General features: G+C 44.9%; 3 protein-coding genes across 4 annotated transcripts; 2 read left to right on the top strand and 1 right to left on the bottom strand.

Moving 5' to 3' along the window:
* Positions 1-1,714: 1,714 nt before the first annotated feature.
* On the top strand, positions 1,715-7,433 carry LOC109786223 (sphingoid long-chain bases kinase 1). Of its 2 annotated transcripts, none has more exons than XM_020344807.4 (9): positions 1,715-1,992; positions 2,498-3,005; positions 3,096-3,452; positions 4,277-4,370; positions 4,476-4,513; positions 4,599-4,745; positions 4,877-4,976; positions 5,938-6,890; positions 7,089-7,433. In XM_020344807.4, the coding sequence occupies exons 2-9, from the start codon at positions 2,592-2,594 to the stop codon at positions 7,236-7,238; spliced, it is 2,253 nt and encodes a 750-aa protein (XP_020200396.1). In that variant the 5' UTR covers positions 1,715-1,992; positions 2,498-2,591; the 3' UTR covers positions 7,239-7,433. The 2 variants fall into 2 exon arrangements, with proteins under 2 accessions (XP_020200396.1, XP_020200395.1); XM_020344806.4 differs by having other exon boundaries at positions 1,723-1,992; positions 2,469-3,005.
* Positions 7,434-9,013: 1,580 nt separating this feature from the next.
* Positions 9,014-13,993, bottom strand: LOC109786218 (uncharacterized). Its single transcript, XM_040400516.1, has 7 exons — positions 13,894-13,993; positions 13,752-13,811; positions 13,595-13,654; positions 13,391-13,471; positions 13,163-13,295; positions 12,615-12,748; positions 9,014-10,962 (listed from the first exon to the last, which is right to left on the bottom strand). Exons 1-7 carry the CDS (start codon positions 13,991-13,993, stop codon positions 9,014-9,016), a joined length of 2,517 nt encoding a protein of 838 aa, XP_040256450.1.
* A 6,514-nt stretch (positions 13,994-20,507) lies between these two features.
* On the top strand, positions 20,508-21,958 carry LOC109786224 (homeobox-leucine zipper protein HOX22). The gene is made up of 2 exons (XM_020344808.4): positions 20,508-21,123; positions 21,225-21,958. Exons 1-2 carry the CDS (start codon positions 20,692-20,694, stop codon positions 21,552-21,554), a joined length of 762 nt encoding a protein of 253 aa, XP_020200397.1. The 5' UTR covers positions 20,508-20,691; the 3' UTR covers positions 21,555-21,958.
* Positions 21,959-23,321: the final 1,363 nt, after the last annotated feature.

Raw genomic sequence — 23,321 nt, 5'->3', positions numbered from 1 at the left:
TTACGGTTGTCCGGTGCAGTTGTACTCAAATTGTACAAACACATAGTAACAAGGGTGATGTAGTATTAGATAATTAAAGAAACACATACTAAACATAAATCGCTAACAACATTACTAAGATGATTAATTAGTTTATTTGATCTCCTCACATGATATAGGTATGACCTCATGTCGTCCTTTCACCTATAGTTAGTGGAGGAGTCAGGAATCAAAGATCCAGTTTATAGGGAATTCTGGATCGGAAACCTAAACAACCCTAGGGACACACACATCCTGCAGAGAAGTACAGAAGAAAGAAAACATCAGGACATAGTTACAACACAACACAAAGAACAACCTCTTAAACATCAGATAGGTGCATGTGGTTTACATCATAACCACGTAGAGGGCACCACTAGCAACATAGATGAGGCTCTCGAGGTGGCACGGCATGGTAGAAGACAACAGAGAGGTAAACTTTAAAGGATACATGAGAGTTCCACCAAGACAACACCGGAACCACCGTCTAGGGCAAACTACGGGTAGTCACATCAAAGAGCTGCGCCCATTACCAACACAGTGCCATCCAACACTCACATGACGGGTGAACATTGCCCACGATAGAGTGAAAAGAAGATGAGAAAGGCTCTGCCTCGTCGAGCACACGCGAAAAGAAGCACAATTTTGTTGCCGGAAGGTGATCATTGCCCATGAGAGTGATGAAAAAGAGCGATGATGATGGAGTGACATGATCATAGAGAATGCCGCTAATGAAATTATCTCTATTAGGGGTGCTCTTTTGCCCTAGTGGAGTGTAAATGATGGTCGCCACACAACAAACAGAGAGACGACGACAGGAGCTACGGCGAGGGAGCGAGTAGTGGTGGCAGTGGTCTCGAGGGGTTCCCTTTATTGGAAACCTTTTACTATTGTTTGCACCTCGTCATTTTTTCCACATTTTTCATCACAGCTGCAAAATGGTGTGCTGCCACAGTATTACACCAGTCTGGCTCGACAATAGCATACTATTCATACAAGCAACGTGTGCGAGACATGCAGGGGAGGGGGAACGGGGGCCTAGTCGTGTAATGAGAGTACGGCTACACGTCAAAGAAGAATGACGACGACCCACAAGAGGGAACGGGCAATTATGGTAACAACGAGTTCCAACGCTGAAGTAGCAGTTGCGATAAAAATCACACGTCAAAGATATTTATGGCAAGAAGGGTATTGCTCGACTCTCCATTATATGCCTACTAGACAAAGTGGATCGTAATACCAACCTAAAATTGATTTATTAGCGGTGATGTCTTTAAATCGTCGAATATTTGCGCGCACCCTTATCAAAACCCCCCCCATTCCCCTATACAATAGGCTCGAGCCGACGAAGAGTGCAAAGAACAAAGTTATTTCTTTTTCGAATAAATGGCAAAGAGATTATTGACTCAAGCTCCATATTTCTATCTATGCGTGAATCTACAAATGTTTGATTACTACGCCTAGACCCAGATTTCATTGGGTACTTTCGGACTACAAACTACTCACTCCGTTCCAAAATAGATGACCCAATTTTGTACTAACTTGGGTCATCTATTTTGGAACGAAGGGAGTATGTACTAAAAAAACTTGTTTTTACCATCCATCCGAGATAGACTGACACAATAATTTCTGATGCAGTCAGAATCTGCACCCTCCATCTACCATCAAATCACCCAATCGTGCCAGCCACCGATTTGAACCATCAGAAAACTCCACTCCTCCAGTCCTCCTCCCCAGCTAGACGGACTTTTCCTCTCCACCCTCCTGTACCTTTCCTCTTCCTCCCCGATCCCTTCCTCCGCCACGCTGCTCTCATGCTCTGCCCTACCCAATCTCCCCTATAGTCCACCACCGCTGTGCTCCCCCAACAACCCCGCCGCTGACGCGCGTCGCCGCCATCGCCGCCCGCGTTCCTACTTCACCGCGTCGCTGCCGTCTCCGCCCCGTCCGCAATCCTGGACACTGGCTTTTGAGGTACGAGCTTTTGGTCATTCGGTGATTACTTGACCCGAACTGATCCTGTAAATTTTTCGCGTGCCGGTTCGCACCCGCCAAACAATCTAGATCCGCCCCGTCGTGCTCCCCATATCTCTGTATGAAACCACGAATTCTAGACCTTGGTGCGCATCTGGAAATGTGTTGTAGCACACGCAGTCGTGGAGATCTGAATTTGTATGGCTACAGGAGTTGAATTGTTTCAAGTTCCACAAAAGGTGTTCTAGGGTACTAGACAGTTTAGTAGATATTAGGCATAATATATCATCACTTTAGATGTTACAACAGTACCAGTGAGGAGCTGCCCTTTTGTGGCTATCAGTCTTTGGGGGATGAAGCTCATATGTGCTCATTGCCCTGAACACATGCTTTTGATCCATGGGAAGCAATGAACAGCTACCGGCTATATATATATGCATCTTACTTATATTTGTTCTGTTTCTCCTTTGTTGCAGATTATTTAATTATGCCAATCCTTTCACAGGGCAACTGGGGTCATCATGTGCCATACACTTCTTAAGCCGTATCAAACTCCTTACCCGTTCCGATGCTCTTAAGGTTCTGCTTAAAACAAAGAGATGGACGCAGGTGATCTAGAGAATCCAACATCCAGAAACTCATCTCAGAAATCCAGCCGCCGTTCCAGTAGCCGGCGTTCTCAAAAGTCAGCTGGGCAACAATCTTCCCCCACTGTATTTCCAGAGAAAAGAGGCAAATCTAGATCTTTGAGGCAAAAGCATGTGGCTGTTGACAATAAAGATGCCAAAAAGGGTAAAAACCATGAGCGTAGAACTGATACGGTGGATGAGAGGTCCAATTTTGTAGGTTTCGAAGTCTATTCTGGCAAACTGTTCTATGACAGGAAAAATAAAAGTATAGGAGCAGATGGTCATTTGTCATCAAACAAGAAAGCTGATACAACTGATGCAAGACTCACAAGTAAAGCCCTTATATGGGGTTCTACTGTACTCAGCCTTGAGGATGTCATCTCTGTAAGTTTCAGAGACCAAGATGCACTTCAATTGTTATTTGGCCCAGTTGACAATCCCGTGATTTTGTGTGACGTGTTTGTATCTTCGCAGGTATCTTATAATTCTGGTCTCCAACATTTTACTTTACATGCATATCCTGCTAAGAACTCTCTATTTGGAAAGACACATAGAGCTCGGAAGGACTTCCGGTTTATGGCCTCTACACTAGATGAGGCCATTTTGTGGGTAACATGCTTTGCAGAACAGAACATATACATTAATGTACTGCCACATCCTGCAACATCCAGTATTAAGCAAGACACAGATGCCCCCCTTGGTGGGGTTTTATTTGATTACCCGCCAATCAAATGCAGAACTCCGCAGAGAATACTTGTTATATTGAACCCTCGTTCTGGACATGGTCGATCAATTAAAGTTTTCCATGAGAAAGCAGAACCTATATTTAAGGTAACTTTTGATGTTTTCACCGTAAATCTTCTACCTTTTGCACTGCTTTTAAAAGCAATATTCGAAGCGACTGTATATATCTGTCTGGTGGTAAACTTGCTTCATGAAACTTCTATTGACCATTTGGTCTTCAGCCTTATGGAAATCTCATGAAGAAGATGATAGTACTCTCCTCTGTCGTTTCTTAAGTTATACTGTTATATTCTTGGCCTTTTAGTGTATTTAATAATTAACTTTGAGCCTTACTATTCATAGGTTTATATGATAAATTATAATAAGATGATAATACTTTAACAAAAAATCTACTGATGTACTGACCTAAAACGTCTTACAAAAGTTTGTGGAGGGAGTAATTTTCATATAGATAATCCGGGTAGTCTTAAACATATTGGTGGTTAATTTTGAGTTTGAGTACACAAATTTTAAAATAACAGGAAAGCATGAGTATTTCAGCTTCTTATTAATTCAACTTGTAATAGTAAAGGTGGAAAAAAAGGAATACAGTAATTGAACAGGAACAAATAGCTCTGTTAAATTCCACAGGGAAAATGTTTAGGCAATATGATTAGCATTTTAACTCATCTCCCGTGGCAGCATGAAATGTGCTAACTTGGGTACTGCTAATCTCGTTTTCTGTAGATTATTTAGAAGATAGTTGCATAAGCTGAAATTTCTAAGCTCCTGTTTATGATGGATATTGGCGATTTGGTGCGCTGATTTATGGATTTTTCCTATCATATATAAATATTAGACACTCTTATTCGTAACTATGTAGGTTTTATATTGTTTACCTCCAGCAACTAATCCCCTGTGATCTGGTGTAGCTTGCAGGTTTTCACATGGAAGTAGTTAAAACTACTCATGCTGGTCATGCGAAGTCTCTCGCGTCTACTTTTGATTTTGGCGCATTCCCTGATGGTATAAACTTTACACATGTTGCTAAGTAGTTTAGGTAAGGCCCAATATAGAGGCAACCATTGCAGCTGGTCTAATTAATACCTTGATTTTTTTATTCTATTTTAGGGATTGTCTGTGTTGGCGGTGATGGAATAGTAAATGAGGTTTGCACATAATGTTCATATCACTATTTTATATGTGTAGTCATGTAGTGACTTAAATGTCAGCTGAACATTGATAATTTTGCAGGTGTTCAACGGTCTTCTCACCAGAAGCGATAGAACAGAAGCTGTGTCAATTCCAGTTGGAATAATCCCAGCAGGATCTGACAACTCACTTATTTGGACTGTTCTGGGAGTTAAGGATCCTATTTCTGCTTCATTGTTGATTGTTAAGGTATGCCAAATTTATCACAACTTCTTCTTACATGAAGAACGGAATTTCAGCTTATGTTCTCACTTTCACCTTTTATGAAATTAGTTTATCACTTTTAAACTTTTCTCACAAGAACTATCCCTTGGTAACAGGGCGGCTTTACAACCCTGGACATATTGGCTGTTGAGTGGCTCCAATCCGGGCTTATACATTTCGGCACAACTGTTTCATACTATGGTTTTGTTAGTGATGGTAAGTTGGTAACTGCAAATGAGCTTTCACATTTTTTTTGTTTCACTATTATCATGTTTCCTCTGATATACTCCTCCACAGTTCCCTAAACCTTGTTGTTGGACATTTGCAAAGTCAAACTTTAGAAACTCTGCCTACCAACATCTCTAAAGATTTAGATTGATACTTGAAAATCCTATGCGTAAATTTATCTTGATAATTACTTTCATGATATACAGTTTCGTTCGGTTGTCAAAGTTGCATTTTAGAGACCATGTCAATGTCTAATGTCTAAAACAACAAAAGTAATACTGTATGACATACTTTCTCCGTCTGTAAAAATAAATGACAATCATACAACAAACTATTCTAATTTTGACTACTATACATAGACAAATATTTAGATTGGTAAGGTGAAAATAGTACCTTTAGAATTTTCATGAAAACGTTTTCATAATATAAAATTTCATAATTTTATACTAACATGCACCTATAAAATTTCATAGTTCTATACGAACATGCATATGGATAACCATGTCAATGTCTAAAATGTCATCTTACGAACTGCATGAGTATATAATGATTCCACAGATAGTCAAATATGAATCCTATTCTGATTTTTTAAATATCAGTACAAAAGTATTTTAGTAGGTGTTTTTTGTCGTGCATTTTTAATTTGGAGGACTTCGTCAACAGCAACAGCATATGATAACCCACTTTTAATTTGCCTTTTGTAAGTTTGCATTCAATCTAAAGTTCCCTGAGCAAATGGTGTAGCTTTGTCCTCCTAAGTCAATTCTTAATGAGTTTCAAGATCTGCGTATAGTTCTTAATTACTAATTTACTAGCGTACCTTATCTGCCATAACTGCAGACATAGAAATTTAGTTTCTTTGTCTACTATCAAGTATTTGTAGAAGTGCAGCGTGGCATAGCACTGAAAAAGTTTACTGAGCTGAAAAACTATTTCAACTTTGCTGCAGTCCTGGAACTTTCCGAGAAATACCAGAAGAGATTTGGCCCTCTTCGATATTTTGTGGCTGGAGTACTCAAATTTTTGTGTCTACCAAGTTACTTCTATGAGTTAGAATATCTTCCTTTGTCCAAGGACATGTCTGGGCATGGAAAAGGTACAGGACAAGACAAGGTTGAATTGTCTGATGTCTATACAGATGTAATGCGCAGTCGATCAAAAAGAGAAGGATTTCCACGAGCTTCCAGTTTTTCAAGTATTGACTCTATCATGACTCCAAGTAGGATGTCTCTTGGGGACTTCGACACATCAGGTGGTACAGCGGCAAGCAGTGAACCGTCAGAGTATGTTCGTGGTCTTGATCCAAAAGCGAAACGGCAATCTATGGGCAGAAGCAACATTGTTTCGGAACCAGAAGAAGTCCTACGCCCTCAACAGCATCATGCATCATACTGGCCAAGAACAAGGTCCAAAACAAGGACCGATAGAAATTCAGTTGGTGTCATTGCTTCTAATGATACACGGTTATCTTGGGCAGCCCCTTCAATGCATGATAAGGAGGACATTTCCTCGACAATATCAGATCCAGGACCTATTTGGGATAATGAACCAAAGTGGGACACTGGGCCAAGATGGGACACGGAGCCAACTTGGGAGCCTGACCACCCTATCGAACTTCCTGAAGCACCAGAAGATATAGAAATCGGAACATCTATGGAACTTGTGCCAAATTTGGATGAGAAATGGGTTGTCAGGAAGGGGCACTTTCTTGGTGTCCTAGTGTGTAACCACTCATGCAAAACAGTTCAAAGTTCCCAGATTGTCGCGCCAAATGCGAGCCATGATGACAACAGTCTGGACTTACTTTTAGTTGGCGGAAGGGGGAGATGGAAGCTGTTGAGATTTTTCATACTACTGCAATTTGGTCGCCATCTTTCTTTGCCATATGTGGAATATGTGAAGGTATCATGCAACTTCTGTCCTTGCTCACGTTATTTTTCTGCCATGTTTCATTTGTGCTTTTTGAAGAGCTTCCATTTGTCGTCCGGGGGTGGGGTGGGGTTCATTTTTGTCAGAAATATTACTTCCTTTTGCACAGTAATTGTTTGCTTCTAGTAACCACACTGACTCGGTCTTAACTGTTTGGTCCGACATTGACAGGTGAAATCAGTCAAGGTTAAACCTGGTGCAAACACCCACAATGGCTGTGGGATAGACGGCGAGCTCTGCCGCGTCAAGGGGCAGGTAGTCTGCTCCATGCTACCGGAGCAGTGCAGGCTTATTGGCCGGCAGTGTAAACAGTCTATTTAAGCGCCATGAATCTGCCGAGCTTCACGAGTTTTTGAGGCGCTGTATGATCTGTTGTCACTTGTAACAGTTGATTTTTGAGTTGTCTATATTATCGTTTACTTGCCAGTGAGGGTGCGAGTGACTGGTCGGTCTGACAATGTTGTGACGGTTCTGTATATTTGAGTGATTATAGAGGGATACCTCCATCCTTTTTTCTGTGATCTTGCTTTTGCTAGCATCTGCTAATGCTGCATTTTCCGCTTCAACCTAGAGCACTTTGTTGACCACAGCTTGTTAATTGCTGCCCATGAGGCCTTGTACAATGCAAGGTGCTTAGTAAAATAAACCGAGCTTTCCTTAAGCGCTTATCTCTACGGAAGTATCTATTCTCTACAAATAAGCAACATTGAGGCTTAAGAAAAAACTAGTAAGATGCCCGTGCCTTGCATGAAATAACTATGCATGTGTTCAGATTGACGTATGTCAGGTCATCCCATGTATGTTATCAATATGCTTTTCCAAATATTCAATTATGTTCCCGAGCTTACATACATCCAAATGAATAGTAAATGCAAACAATATAGAATTTTTCAGTATTACACACACGCACATAGACACACCATACGGGCTGGGCATTAGCCACCCAAACCAATACACACACGCACATACACACACCATACGGGCTGAGCATTAGCCACCCAAACCCAACACGAAAGCGTAAACAACTACTCCCTACATCATCCTTGGTAACAGGAACAAGAGCATCGTCAACCAGTAACCTGACAAACTGCAGTTAACTCTCATACAGAAAAAAAAAGATATTGTACACAGAATCCCAAAATAGACCAACACAGGAGAGCACAAAAAGGACGACGACGACTACATCGCTAGTCTCATGACCATGGGGTTCCAGCCATGTCGACGCCCATACACTTCCTGCACCACCATCACCAGCTTGCTGGATCTATGTCACAACAGTCCTCAAAGAGCTCCTTTCTGCAAGGTTGCTCAAGATGTTAGGAACTGACAAACACACAAAACTACATTGGTTGGATCCCCAGGACCTTCTTTTAGTCGTTTGCTCAAAACCATCTATGCTAACAATGTTGGCCCTCGAGCTCTGGCTTCATCCATCTTCTCACCTAAAAGGAAATCAGGTAATCAGTACTGCATATATATGATGGTCTGTAGTATATTTAGACAAACGAAAAAACAAGGAGCTTATAGAGGGTATGTACTCTGTAGTATATTTAGGCAAAGGAAAAAACAATGAACAACACTTGTACATTTTGTACAGAAGCAAAGAAACAAATTGTTAAGTAAAAGATGTTTTTGAATCGTATGTATTTAGAAGGGGTGAGTGCACATGCATGTAGATACAAAAATATTAGTACTGGACTACTTGTAACTTTCTTACATCAACCAGGTTTATGCGAAGAAAAACAAAATGCCAATAACAGACAGAAAGGAAACAAATATTCAGGGTGTGCCCTGAAAATTGGATGTGGAGCTACCAACCAAATGAAATGCGTTTATGACAAAGCAACCTGCTGTCGGCATTGTCTGAATTATTATTATTTTTAACAAAGGGAGTAACAAAGGAAACTACTAAAAAACAATTCAAACACACATATAATTGTTGTTACAAAAAATCATGAACACCAAAGCAAGTATCTAAGTTGTCTTTCCGTAAATCCTCCACATGACCCTAGTTAGATAGATATAATTTTTACGGCAACCAAATTGTACTTGAGTGATTTATACCTTGGACTACATGCTGAGAACTTCTTTGTAGACTATGTTCTTTGTAATATTTGCAGTGGAGTTGGACTGGCCTTCCTTTTTTTATCCGGTACAGTAAGAATCTTCATATTACTTCTAGATGTAGCCCTAGAAAGAGCAACATAGAGCTGCCCATGTGAAAATACCGGTTCAGGGAGGTATACACCAACATTTGGTATAGTTTGTCCTTGTGCCTTGTTAATGGTCATAGCAAAGCTAAGTCTAACTGGAAACTGCTTCCTCTTGAACCTAAATGGAAACATCTCATCATCTGATGGGCAAAGAGGAATTCGAGGAAGGAACACCCTCTTACTAGCATGCTGGCCCAACACAATCTCAGCATCGATTGCATTCCTCATGAATCCTCGGACAATCAACCTCGTCCCATTGCACAAACCACTCGCTGGGTCAATGTTGCGTAACAATATAATAGGGCAATTAATTTTCAGCTTTAGGATATGGGGAGGTAGCCCATTAGGTGTTAATGAATTCAAGAATTCTGCAGGGTAGTAGTTGTGTGGATCATCCTCCGCGTGATCAAAACTGTAGTATATCATCTCCTCCCCAGGAAACCTCTCAATCATTTTCATGTTAATCTTGTCAACGTACTCATTCCGAGTTGACAAAATTGCTCGGGACGTTATGTAATTTGGATCCAAGAGGTTTTCTTCTAGGGTCATCTGGAAAACACTTTCAATAAGCTTATCAATATCAGTGGCGTCGCTGGTGTATGGTACACAAATCTCATCTGGAAGCCGTATGTAATCATCATCCACGGTATCTTCAGTGCCATTCCCAACACTGAGAAGGTAATCAGCAAACCATGGATCGCTTTGAGCCCTCATATTACGGACAAGTCTTAGTTGTCTCATATTCTCCCAAAGGTAAGACTTACGCAGCGTCGCGTCAGTTATTTGGGACCTTGTTCCCTTACGAACAACAGGAAGCACTTGTCTGAAGTCTCCCCCAAACACAATTGTCTTTCCACCAAACGGCAAGTCAGGTCGAGCCATGATGTCCCTCATGCTATTGTCAAGGGCCTCGACCGCATGCCGCTTTGTCATGGAGGCCTCGTCCCAAATTATGAGGGACGCCCTCATAAGAAGCTTAGCTGTCCCACTTTGCTTGGTGAAACTGCAGACCCCACCGTCTTCGGTGTTCAATGGTATTTTAAATCTTGAGTGTGCAGTCCTCCCTCCAGGCAAGATGGATGCAGCAACGCCTGATGTCGCTGTTGCAACAGCTATTTTACCCTCGGCACGTACTTTTGCAAGTAGTGCTTTGTACAGATAAGTCTTTCCCGTGCCTCCGGGTCCATCAACAAAGAACACACCTCCTTGGCCACTATTGATGGTCGCAAGTATCTCATCATATGCATATCTCTGTTCTGGGTTTAGGAAAGATGACAAGCCAAGGTGTTCTGGGTCCACCTCTATCGTGGACTCCTCTATGATCTCCCTAGCCTCATTATCTGAGGCATCATATGACTCATCAATTTCTGGGAGAGGGAATGATGATATGTCCTTACCCATCGATTCAAGCATATTCTTTATATCTAATAACGCCATCTGCTCAACTGCATGCGGGCACATTTGTGTTAGTCGATAGTCTTCTGTCATAGCTTCCATGTGTCTGTCCCATAGGCCACGCACATTGCTGGGTTCACAAAAGACCAATATAGTGGCAAATAGCCTCCGAAGGGAAGATGGCATATGAAAAACCTTAGCTTCATCAAGACACTCGTTGATAGTATTATCTGACTCGATAAGACCCCTCCTTTCAGCAGCTTCACGGAATGTTGAGTAAACAATACCATTCACTGTTCTAAGGTCTTGGAAGGATGTAGCACCTGTGACATGGTTTAGAAGCACTCTAAGATAATACCTCTCCCCTTCAGCTGGATGTGCAGACACAATTCTCCCAATCTGCATGCGTTCATCCCTCCTTTTCCAATACTTTCCACCTGACATCCAAACAAAATAAGATGGGAAATCCTTATATAAAATTCCTCGAGCCAACTCATATTTCTTGTTTGCCTCAAAATACTCAGTTAGCATGGTCTTGGAAGCTCCTTCTTGAGAGAGGACATCATCCAGATTTGCGCCCGCTGGAAATGACACCATGTGCATATTAGGGAGGTGGAGTTGGAGTTGTCTAACAGATGGAAATATCTGACTAAGGTCAAAACCATATATCCTCCATAATGCTTCTGGTGGGGTAACCCACCTGGAATCTCGGTATTGCTTTATCTCATCAATGTTCCTATCACTATCCACCTCGTCGATAGAAACAGATGCTCGATCATGCCCCTTATATATGTATTTAAAGAGGTACTTTACAGCTTTTATGCTTGAGCAAACCTCGACATTGATGTGGCAATTATACCTTCTTAGTAGGTAAGGATTATATGGAACAACCCACCTATTGTCTAACTCTTGGCCACGTACCTTTGCACGGCGTCCATCATCTCTCCTCCTATATATGGGATATGAGTCCTTTCCCTGAAGGGTTGACACATTAAATGGTCGTGGATAATAGTTCTTGCAGCTACCTTTCTGCATGCACACGTTCTTGGGGTTTAGGACTCCACACGGGCCATGCATCATGTGCTTCACGACCATTTTGTACAACTCAGGATATTTGGATTTGTCTGGCAATTCAGCAGATATGAGACAGTCATATTGCTCTGGGCATGTTAGCTTGTACCTCCCCTCCATGATTAGGAGGAAATGAGCATGTGGTAGACCTCTTTTCTGGAACTCAACTACATACACATATGTTGCTACCTTACCAAAAATGTGCCTTTTAAAAAGTTGTATCTTGAGGTCTTCCAACTTTGCTCGAAATACTCGTACAATAAGATCAGGACGATCCCGTGGGGTTTGTCCAGGCTCTAGCTCACTAATTATTTCATCCCAATTAGGGTTGCAAGTCATGGTTAAAAAAATATTTGGCTTCCCATACTTTTGCACCAAGGCCATGGCATCAAGGTATCTTCGTCTCCTATCTCTTCTTCCCCCAATAAATGATGAAGGAACTATAGTCCGTTTGCCCACTTCATCCGCACGGTTTTCCCCAGCTTGAAGGCTATCGACAACACCTTGGTATAGATCAGCACGTATTTGTTCCTGGTGTTTTTTTATATAGTCCAATCTTGAGCTTTCAACCTTGATGTACATATCAACCACATATTGTTGGAATAGTCGTTTACCGTATAGCATGGTGTTAAATACACCACGACGCATTTGAAACTTGTAGCAATAGTAGTCTCTAACGGAGACGCATAATCGACTATTTGTATATGAACCTATAAAATGAGAGATAACAAAAGGACAATATTGGGAATCAGGAAAAGTAAGTACAATGAGGATAAACAACATTAACACATGTTATTTTCGTTATATGAATTACCTAGACTCTGTCGACCACTGCGACGGGACTGAAGCATCTCATTCAAGCTGACACCTTTCTTTGGGATTTCAGGATGCCAACCAATCTCCCCTCTTGGGAAGAATAAAGGGTAGGATAACGGATCATAACATCCATAATATGGTTGGGTGCTATATCTCTTGTTGTCGTTGCCGAACAATACTATGCTACGCTCAAAGTACTTACAGAGTTCACTATCCTCAACCCAAATAGCTGCAACCTCCGATGATATAGGCACATTATACCTCCGTTGGTCCAACCTCATGTCGGTGTTCAATTCAATACGGTATTCCTCAAGGTCATCGACTCCACCTAGATTCCTGAACGTTTCGGAATAAGGATTATCCTTCAGGATGTCAACAAGCCTTCGAATGACATCTCGGTCTAGGTTCGGGGAGCGCTGAAACCTATGTTGTAAACCGGGATCGTCATCATAGAAGTAGAGTTCCAAATGCTTTGGCCCATCTTGAGTTGGACCAAATGAGAAGATGTTGTGGTAAATCTGACCGTGAGCTCGAAACGTATAGACTCCTGACTTCATGTTTGTGTATTTGTTGTCCAGACTGACTCCAAGGGTAGTGAATGAAAAGTGTCCATTGAAGTATCGAATGTTATCCCTAAAATGCACGGCATTGGGATCTGAACTTGTGTATAGCATTTTAAGTTCCAAGGGTGGTTCTAAGTGTGCCAACTTAACTTTTCCAGACCGGCAACAAAATCCATTTGCCTCATACTGGAACCTCTTTGCACCACAATGCTTGCAATCAGGTTTAGGTGCCAGCATGTGAGTACTTGCAGGTATATTCTCATAGACACGATCATATGGATCAGGAACTGCTGTAAATGCATCCATCATGTCATCACAGTCTTCATCCATACATGAGATGAATAGTGTTATATAGGTCTTGCAGTTTTTGTGCAATACATGTAGGGAAGTAAGGCATCCACGACATTGGCAATACCTCTGCCAGCAAATATGAAGTACTCATCATCTTCTTCTTCAGACTGATTATCGTCCGCAACAAAGCTTTCTGTTGGGGAACCTAGACATATGAAGCCATTGGGAGCCAATAATGAATTGTCCATTCTAAGTTATAAGGATGGTTCTGAATGTGTGTTATAATATAATCAGTAATGAAAAGAAGGCATCCACACCACAAGCATACCTGTGTTAGTGAAAACTGTGTGATCCTCTTCCACCGCTTCAGGTATGCTCTCAAGATTACCTGTTATTTCAATGATAGCGTAAAATACCGGCTCAACCTTTGAAAAAAATGTAATGTAATCAGTAATGAAAAGAAGGCATCCACACCATAAGCATACCTGCGTTAGTGAAAACTATGTGATCCTCTTCCACCGTTTCAGGTATGCTTTCAAGATTACCTGTTATTTCAATGATAGTGTAAAATACCGGCTCAACCTTTGAAAAAATTGGTGGATAAAGGAATGTGTATGTGAGAATTACCTTGAACCGTAGCAGAAGTTTGCGCCAGCGTACTTGGGCAGCTAAAGACATAAGAGCTTGATGATAGATGTCCCACCAACGAACCTTTAGGGCACTGCATTACGACATAATCCTTATAGAGGGTATCTCGTTTGGCTGCGTAGCTTGCTTTACGCTGAGCTAGGAGTGCTTGCCGCTCTTCGGGTGGTAGGCTTTTCCTACGTGCTCGCTGGCGTGCATTTCTTTCTTGCCTCTCATCTAGCGTCAAACTTTGCCTACGTGCTCGCTGGCTTGCATTCCTCTCATCAAGTGTCATGCATTGTCTTTTCTCTCTTCTCTGTGCATTAACCCTTTCCTTCTTATTTGGTGTTAAATTTTGCCGACGTGCTCTCACACGTTCTCGCCTTGCTTGGATTTGTTGAGGGGTACGGCTAGCATATCTTAGTGCTTCGCGTGTACGCTTTCTCCCTACAGTATTTTACGATGAATTAATTAAGTGGGTAAACAAAATTACATAAGCACACACTTTCGCCTTATAGACTTACCTTTGGAGCTTTCTCCTCGCTCCAAGTACTCAATTGATGTCAGCATACCATTATTAGTAGAAAAAATCACAGCTGATTGGTTTGTCACTTCATCATCCGAAGAAGACGAGTAACTCAAATGCGTCACACATGTCGGCTCGCGTATAAATAGACCTGTCTGAGTCGGTGGCATGCCATTGGGCCCAGTTCTGTGGGACTTATTATTGTCATCGACCACTGTGTTATTTAAAGTTGAATCAATAGTCAGATAATACAAATATATGCAAACAGATTGTTCCGCCAAGCGATAAGGGACAAGATAGCAACCTTTTTGTTTTCCTTTATTGCTTTGTTGGCACGAGGATTGTAACATTTGGGCGCAAGACCTGATTATTTCTCCCCAAAACAGAAGAGTATGAGGTAGCCAAATGAATTAAAAGCTCAAAACACAAAAGCTAATAGGAATGTTATATGTAATCTAACAAGAATACTATTCTTTGCCAAAAGACAACATGATAATTTGTTTTAAGCCAACGACATGTATGATAAATTTAGAGCAATTTATATTTAGATCTGAAATTGCACATATGATAAATTTCATCATCATCAAGTAACAATATGAATAAAACAAATGATATGCACATGTATGGTAGCCAAAAACTACAAATCAGAACATAGTAGTATACATAAGTGATCAAGTATGAATTTTTCACAGCATTTCCATAGAACCTATTACAATAATTTCCAAGCATGTCTAATAATAGGCTTCACAACTTCCAGTCAACAGTGGGAGTATGAAGCATGATGCACTCGCACATACTGAATATTCAGCCTAACTCACCCAGTATGTCCTGACCTTGTGATTATTCAGTTTCACACCTAAATCCAAGGGTTTCTCCTAGAGACTTCTAATTTCTGAGCTTGATGAGTATCTTTTGGACCTGCCATGTGGATCGTCATTTTAAAAATCAATGATTCGGTGAGAAAAAAAATTCCAATTGTAGTTGGAGCTGCCACTGAGTATTTATGTGCATATTTAGTACCAATGCATATTTACTATTTGGTTAACTTAAGCAACTATACTTCAAGATTTCAATTGTAAGCAATATCGCAATACAAGTATAATGTGGTACTACAAAAGTATAAGATCAATTGACAAGAATGTGGCTATCTGTGGTCCAGCAATCTATGCCAATAGATGAATAAAAAATCAAACTGCTATTATATTCGCTAATTATCAGTGCTAGCATTTATTGTGTAAAAATCATATTAGAATAGAAGTGGGCTAGCATAGCAATCTAAGCATAGTAAACCATTCCTCTAGTATTAATATTGGAAAAAGGTACTGGTGCTTGATCTCCTAATCAGATCAGTCATTTCTGTCATTGCACATCTACAATTGCACAAGTAAGAAGATCCACCCATACCTTGGTCCTTCACGAAGTAGAACAGAAGACAAAGTCCTCACAATCCGTTCAATCTGAAGAATGCCGTGACCAGCATTTGGCTTCTTTGGGTGCAGCAGCGAGAGTCCCATTTGCTTTATATTGGTATTCAATAGTAGTTTCTAGACAGCTCCACATTGGCGCGCGGATTTGAACTCAGAGTGCTAGAAAATTTGATATATATAAGCCTGCAAGGATGGTTTCTAGACAGTTCCGCCTGGGCGCGCGGGTTTGGCGGAAAATTTGAATTTGGGAGGCGGCATATGGGTGGACAGGATGACAGTAGCCAAGAATAGCGCGCCGGTGGGGAAGGGCAAGGAGTAGTATGTGGCGGCGCCGCCGCCGCTATGAATGAGCAGCTCGTAGCCGGCGGCGTACTTGGGGCAGTCAGCGTTGGAGGAGAGGGTGAAGGGGGCGGATGAGACATCGAGGAGGGGGAGGTGGTGGCGATGGTGGGCGGAGGTCGGTGGGAACACTACCGCAGAGGAAGAGGCAGAAGATTCGTTGGCGGTGGACCAGCGGCGGACCAGCGGCGGAGGAGACGGGTGAGACGGCGGAGGGGACGGCAAGGGGGAGAGAGGTGGCAGTGATGATCTACGCTAAGCCTGCAGCAGCAGAGGAGGAGGCAGTACATGCGTCGTTAGGCGGACGGCGGCGGCGGCCTGCTTGCCGAGGTTGGCATCGGATGAGACGGGGAAGGGGGCAGAGCCACGGAGGAGACGGCGAGGAGGATGGGGTCGTCGCGGCGGTGAGAGGTGGGGCTGGTAGAAGGCATAAGGCGGGGGGAGGGGGGAGGGGGCAGGGGTTGAACGGCGCCGGCAGCTGCCACATCGCCGGATCGATTCCAGCGCTGTCGGCGGCGGTTCGTACGGTGCCTCCCGTTCTGGAGAGGAGATGGATAAGGTCGATAGTTGTTTTTTTACCTGGTGGGGGTGGGGCAGAGACTCGAACAGGAAAGATAGACTGAGGGGGCTTATCTGCAAATGTGTGATGCAGCGGGCGTTTTTTGCAAAATGTACCACAGATTGATTACAATGCGTTGGATGCAGATCCGATGGTTGAAATTGAAGCAAGGCAGGCACACCATCATCACCAACTCGTATTTTTATAGGAGTAGAGATAGTATATCTTGAAGCATCTTCCTTAAACACTTTGCATTGTACAAAGCCTGACTAGGATGAATCCAGTTCCTATGTGTATTTATCTAATGCTCGCAGAACACCTTTACATGATTACATCACTTGCAAAAAAGTTTAGATGCAGAGTTTCCGAGCTAAACCAGGTTCAGAGTTTAGTCATTTTATACCATCCTTGACTACTAATCAAAACATGTTGCTTGTATGTTTGTCACTCTGATTAGTCTTGGACATGAACTCACTCGGGAACAGCTGTAGTAGTACCAATGGATGGGAAACCAAATCCTAAGAAAAAACATCCAACTAACGTGTGAAACTATGATGGTTTTTCAGAGGCCTGACAGCAAACTCGTGTGCGGATATGGTTCTCTAGTACGCAACGGCTCCCTGATTGGAGAAGGTGCACCGTGGTCGGAGGTCAAACTTAAAAGATTGAATAAGAGGGGATGCCACAAGCAATCTGGTAGGGCCTACTAATCAACTACGACAAAACTTACAGAATTGTGCTGATTAGTGCGATTTAGCGCAACGCAAAGTGGTATCGCTTTGCAGAATAACTTAGCCTGACTACTACTACTACTTAGCAAAGGTGCTTTCCTTCTCCATTTGATTGGACTATCTTGCTTTTGAAGTAAATATAAACTAAGAAAAGGATGTACCAGTATAGCGAAATTAAGTAGTATATTATACTTGATTTTGCCACGTGCATTATCAGGAACTTGTGTTAGGCCCCCGAAAAACACGAACCGGAAGAAACAGAATCAGATGAAAAACTCATGACAGACATCAACAGGGCATGTACAATGGTTGTTAAGACGGTGTTATCTTAAGCCTTGCATGTAATTTAGAAATGACATGGTGCGGAGCAGGCTACAATGCAATTCCATGGAACTACGGTTTTCAGGATCTCAGATCTGTAAGATCACATAGTTGATAAGATTTACGAAAGAATTGCCACCACCAAGTGGAAAACGGTTGGGCGGCCACGCCTGACTCGCTCGCGTATGCGGTTCAGCCTCTCCTCCTGAATCACGAGCGAAGCTGCTTGCCAAACAGTTTTTTTTTCTAGCGCTATTTTTTACAAGAAGAGGCATTTTGGGTGGAGGAGCGGGAGTTGAGGATTCAAAGGAGCTGGACCATTTCCGAACACGCTCTAAATAAGAGAAGATGGGCCTTTTCTTATAATTTATCTCTCCTCACCTCAGCATTTATCCTATGTTGCATTCCTAAGATAGCATCATTGTACATGCCCTCACTTGCTGGCCCATGACAAGTAGAAACAAATACCGCAAGAACATGTAGATTTCGGACTCAAATTGCCTACGGATAGGATCGTTCATTCCTTCACGCGACTGATCTTAAAGAGGTAGGCAGATACAGGTGCACAGTACCATGCATGCATACACGAACGAAAAAAGAGGTAGGTAGGCAGTAGCTTGAGCCGGCGCACAGTACCATGCATGCATACACGAACGAAAATGAAACACGGACGGGTCGAACTCCTTCCCGCGCCCGTCTCGATCCCCAGGACCAGCGGAATTTAAATCGTAGTACACCAGATGGCGCCATGAATCCCCACGAGCTCGGGAGGAAGGGAAGGCGTGCGCGACTGTGGCCACGCGGCCAAGCTTTTGATCTCTCCACAGAAACTGGCGCGACGCCGACGCGCGCACCAGCCACGAGTAGCGCGCGACGCCGACCCGCCTCTGGCCCCTCGCCACCCGCGCGGCGCCGCGTGTGCCACCCCCGCCCGGCGCCACTGGGGTGCGGACGCGTGTCCGCCTCCGGCCGGCCGGCCGTCGACGTCCGCGGTGGCCCCGCCGCCGCGCGCGCGCGCCCCCTTCTGCTCCTCCTCCTCCTCTCCCTCCTGGTCCCGGTCGCCTAACCTGTCCGTGTAATAACTGTGCCTTCTGCGTACCTTGCACACCTCTCCCTCCTAGAGCCTGCTACCGCACTCGAGTAAGTTATCGCCGCGATTAATCACGGTGGTCACCAGCTACTCAGCTGCGCCGCTTGGGCGCACACGCGCGCGGCGCGCCGGCTCGATCTCCTCCCTACCCGCGAAAACTTGATCGCACCACTTTTCGTTTCTGTGAGCGTTTGCGTTTTTACCTTTTTCTCGAAAAAAAAACTATCACTATTCGTTTTCGTTTCTGTGAGCGTCATCGCCGCGTTTATCACGGTGGTCACCACGGACAGCTACTCAGCTGACCCTGCCCGTGCATAGCATAGCAGCTCGGCACCGCTTGGGCGCCACAGATGGGCGCACGCGCGCGCGGCGCGTCGGCTCGATCTCCTCCCCTACGCGTGAAAACTTGATCAACGTTTCTTGACGGGATGAACTACCAATATTCGTGTCTCTGAGCGTTTGCGTTTGTACTGTGTTTCTTAGAAGAAAAAAACTATCCATAGTTCGGATGATCGATACAAACCGGCAGTGGCATCTTTACAGGGTTATCAACTTTTGTGTCGTGCTACTGCGCCTCGAAATGACCTGACCCCCGCCGTTACCGAAGCCGGAAGAACTCCACCAGCGCACTAGTAGCATTCAACAAATAAAGGCAGTTCAGTCGCACCGGGTCACCGCTTTTAACTTACCTGATCTGCTCTAGCACGTTTGGATCGTGGGAGGTCGGGGGCAGCGAATCGCCGGCCTCCGGGTGGAAAACGATCGATCGGGGATAACCTCTGCTCCCCGCACTGACCCCCCAAGTGCTCGCCTATCACCTTCACTTCACTCACCGTATCTATCTATCCTGAGTTACCATGATGTCCCTTCCTTCCTGGTAAACGATCAATGGAGTAAACTAGTGGAGCGCACAACGACAACAGGCGACAAGACCGGCCAACGCGACGAGCTAGCTTGCACTCGTAGCTAGCTATTGTGGTGTGTGCATCGGCCCGGTCGTTGGAGCCCGGCGAACGGGACAAACGCGGCGCGCCACCTCGACGCCCCTTCCGGCGGAAGCCCCCGCACACCTGGCGCCGCGACGGCGACGCGTGCAGCCCCCGACGGAGCCGCGCACGGCCATTGGTCCTACCTGTTCCTCCCCCCGCGCCCGTCCCCGTCTCCCCGTGGAACACCAAGGCGCACACCTTTCCACCACCCATTGGCGGGCAAGCCCGCCCCATGATACACTACCGGAGTAGTACTACGTAGTGCTGACCCTTTCTCGTGCAGCCGATCGATCGGTTCGTGTACATGAAAACGCGAGAAGTGGACAGACAGAGAAGAAAATAAACGAAAAGAACACGTCTGGTCGACTTATAATTTGCAATCCGTAGGCCGGAAGGAAGCCTTGAATGAGCGGGAGGAGGAGGAGAAGCAAGATCTTTGCACCCGTGGCCACGTTTCGGGTGCGGATCTCGAGGCGGGAGGATAGACATGGGGGCGCCGTGGTGGGCACAGCCTCTGGCGCCGCTGGATCCGCGACACTTGGCCCGGGGCACGAAAGCGGCTTTCGCTCGGTGTCAGGCCGCGTGGGCCCCGGGCGGGGGGGTTTCTTTATCCGCCGTCGCGAAGACCACATGTTCGCATCTCGCGCAACGCGGACACGTAACGCCGTCCGCCGGTATAAAACGGGCCTCCCGGCGCCGAGAGGCAGAGGAAGAGGAAGGAACGGACGGCATAGCGTAGGGAGGGGATCCATCCAACAGAGCAGAGCAGAGTAGCGACCGGTCGGAGCAGAGCAGTGGCCCACCGGGTCGGTTGACATGGATTACCACCAGCAGCAGCAGTTCCTGATGCCCCCGCCCGCGTCGCTGCCGGCGCAGCAGCAGCAGCTGTGCGCGCCGATGATGGGCATGGACATGGAGATGGAGATGGAGGAGCAGCTGTGCTTCGTGGGGAGGGGCGGCGGGGGTCGTGGGGCGGAGAGGAAGCGGCGGTTCACGGAGGAGCAGATACGGTCGCTGGAGTCCATGTTCCACGCGCACCACGCCAAGCTGGAGCCCCGGGAGAAGGCGGAGCTGGCGCGCGAGCTGGGCCTGCAGCCGCGCCAGGTGGCCATCTGGTTCCAGAACAAGCGCGCGCGGTGGCGCTCCAAGCAGCTGGAGCACGACTTCGCCGCCCTCCGCGCCGACTACGACGCCCTCCACTCCCGCGTCGAGTCGCTCAAGCAAGAGAAGCTCGCCCTCGCCGCACAGGTAAATATATCCGGCAAAGCTAATCGCTTCGCGCGTATTCTTAATTTGATCTTCCCGATACTTAATCCAGCTGCTAACTGTACGTACGTACGTGTGTGCAGTTGCACGAGCTGAGCGAGAGGCTGAGGGAGAGGGACGGCGGCGGCGGTGGCGCCACCGCCAGCAGCAGCAGCTGCAACGGAGGCGGCCAGGAGCTGGACGACGACAAGAGGAACGTCGTCGCCGGGTGCGTCGACGTCGAGCCCCCAGAGAGCTGCGTGCTCGGCGGGACGGCGTGCGCCACGCCGGCGGACGTCTCGGCGTCGGTGGAGTCCGAGTGCGACGACCACCTCCGCTACGACGGGGCGGTCTTCCCGGAGTCCTTCTGCGCCACGCCGGAGCTGTGGGAGCCGTGGCCGTGGCCGCCCGTCGAGTGGAACGCGGTGGCTTGAAGCCGCGGAGTAGTATATACATGTTGTGAACCCACGTAGGCGGCTTGTGTGTGTAGCTTCACGTACGTGCATGTTGTGCTCGATTTCTCATCTGGCTGGGGATACATGTGAGAGGCGAACGGGGACGCGGCAATGTCGGGTGGGTCCGTGTGAATGTAAGATAGAGGATGATGCACCTGAATCGAAAGAGAAGTGACCGAAGTGATGAAACCATGGAGGCGACCACCCAGCCAATGGGATCAGTGATTCGGATGCTGCTAAAATGTTGCCACTTTTAGTAGAGATCATTGGTAGAGTTTGCATCAGCTCTTCTGTTTGTCGTTGCTCCCGCTGTGAATTCAAGTGTTGGAGGCAGGATCGATCCATCAATTGATAGTAATATAAAATACTGCTTCTCAATTTTAGGATCTTGCGTAGAGCATCGGCAGTAGGTTCTTGTCTAGGAGTCTCCAAACGTTCATCATGGTTAGCCGTTTTGCTAATTAACTTTCTGCAGCCTGCTTTTAGAAAAAACTTAACATTAACGCCTGAAATTGCACTATTTTAGGGTGTGCAACTTTAGACAAAATTTGCTACAATATGTGTTTTGTAGGTTATATGTAGATCGACTTAGAGATAAGTTTGGTTAAAGCCTGATTCAAAACCAAAGAAATGTGACTGATTTAAGCAAAGTTCAGACACCGACCCATCGTTTAATTTGAGTTCAAATTTCAACGGTTTTGATTGGTTTGCTAATTGTTAGTAAATCATCCTGGAAAAACAACATGTTGCTATTATGTTTTCCGTCACTTTTGCTTCTAATTTTTTCGCAAATGTTAGGGCAACACTAGTCGATCCCTCAAAAAGGGTTAACTACTCAAAATATCCTCTTTCAAGGAGTTAACTGCACCTAAACAAACTCCTATCCGGCTAACTCCTAAAAAATTTCAGGAGTTAAGCCCAAGGGTGAATTCCATATATGCCACTCAAAACTTGCCCGTACCTTCATCTGCCATTGGAAATTTCCCTCTCCCAAATATGCCATTGAAAATTTGCACCGTGTACAGATATGCCACTATGGCCAGTTTGACCGTTAGTTGACTGTCAAGTGGCATGTGAAAAGACGACTTTGCCCCTGTACTGTAGTGGCGACATACTGTAGCATTCCGAACAAATTTGGCCAATCTCGAATTGCGGGGCGTCCGTACTGTAGCGACGATATACTGTAGCATCCGAACAAATTTGAAATTCAAACATTTTTTTTGAATTTCAAAATAAATCTCCGTAATTTCAAATTCTGAATTCCTAACACTTTTTTTTGAAAAAATTGTTCGCAATTTCAAAAAACTAGCATTTTTTTTGTAAAAGTGGACGCTACAGTACGTGTGCCCGCAATTTCGAAAGTGATCAAATTTGTTCGGAGTGCTACAGTGTATCGCCGCTACAGTACCAGGGGCAAAATCGTCTTTCCAAGTGCCACTTGACAGTCAACTAACGGTCAAACTGACCATAGTGGCATATCTGTGTGCGGTGCAAATTTTCAATGGCATATCTGGGAGAGGGAAATTTCCAATGGCAGATGGGAATATGGGCAAGTTTTGAGTGGCATATATGGAATTCACCCTAAGCCCAAATAAGTTCTAAACTTTCTCAATTTTGAGAGGCGATATAAGTTCACACTAAAATTACTCCTGCTACCCTGAGCAGAAATATTTCTTGATCTTTCCCATGTACGACGCCTTCTCCGTCCGCCTTCGTCACCACCGACCGCCTCGGGAGTGAAACTGT

Source organism: Aegilops tauschii, chromosome 2 (genome assembly GCF_002575655.3).
Source record: "Aegilops tauschii subsp. strangulata cultivar AL8/78 chromosome 2, Aet v6.0, whole genome shotgun sequence".
NCBI lineage: Eukaryota > Viridiplantae > Streptophyta > Magnoliopsida > Poales > Poaceae > Aegilops > Aegilops tauschii.
This window is presented reverse-complemented; position numbering and strand designations above follow the sequence as displayed.

Coding starts and splice junctions, on each gene's coding strand:
- LOC109786218 (XM_040400516.1), bottom strand. CDS start 13,993: ATGCAGTGCCCTAAAGGTTCGTTGGTGGGACATCTATCATCAAGCTCT. Junction 13,472..13,594: donor CACAGTTTTCACTAACACAG/GTATGCTTGTGG, acceptor TCATATGTCTAG/GTTCCCCAACAGAAAGCTTT. Junction 13,296..13,390: donor CTTCATATTTGCTGGCAGAG/GTATTGCCAATG, acceptor GTATGGATGAAG/ACTGTGATGACATGATGGAT.
- LOC109786224 (XM_020344808.4), top strand. CDS start 20,692: ATGGATTACCACCAGCAGCAGCAGTTCCTGATGCCCCCGCCCGCGTCG. Junction 21,124..21,224: donor AGCTCGCCCTCGCCGCACAG/GTAAATATATCC, acceptor ACGTGTGTGCAG/TTGCACGAGCTGAGCGAGAG.
- LOC109786223 (XM_020344807.4), top strand. CDS start 2,592: ATGGACGCAGGTGATCTAGAGAATCCAACATCCAGAAACTCATCTCAG. Junction 4,746..4,876: donor CTTCATTGTTGATTGTTAAG/GTATGCCAAATT, acceptor CCTTGGTAACAG/GGCGGCTTTACAACCCTGGA. Junction 6,891..7,088: donor CATATGTGGAATATGTGAAG/GTATCATGCAAC, acceptor CGACATTGACAG/GTGAAATCAGTCAAGGTTAA.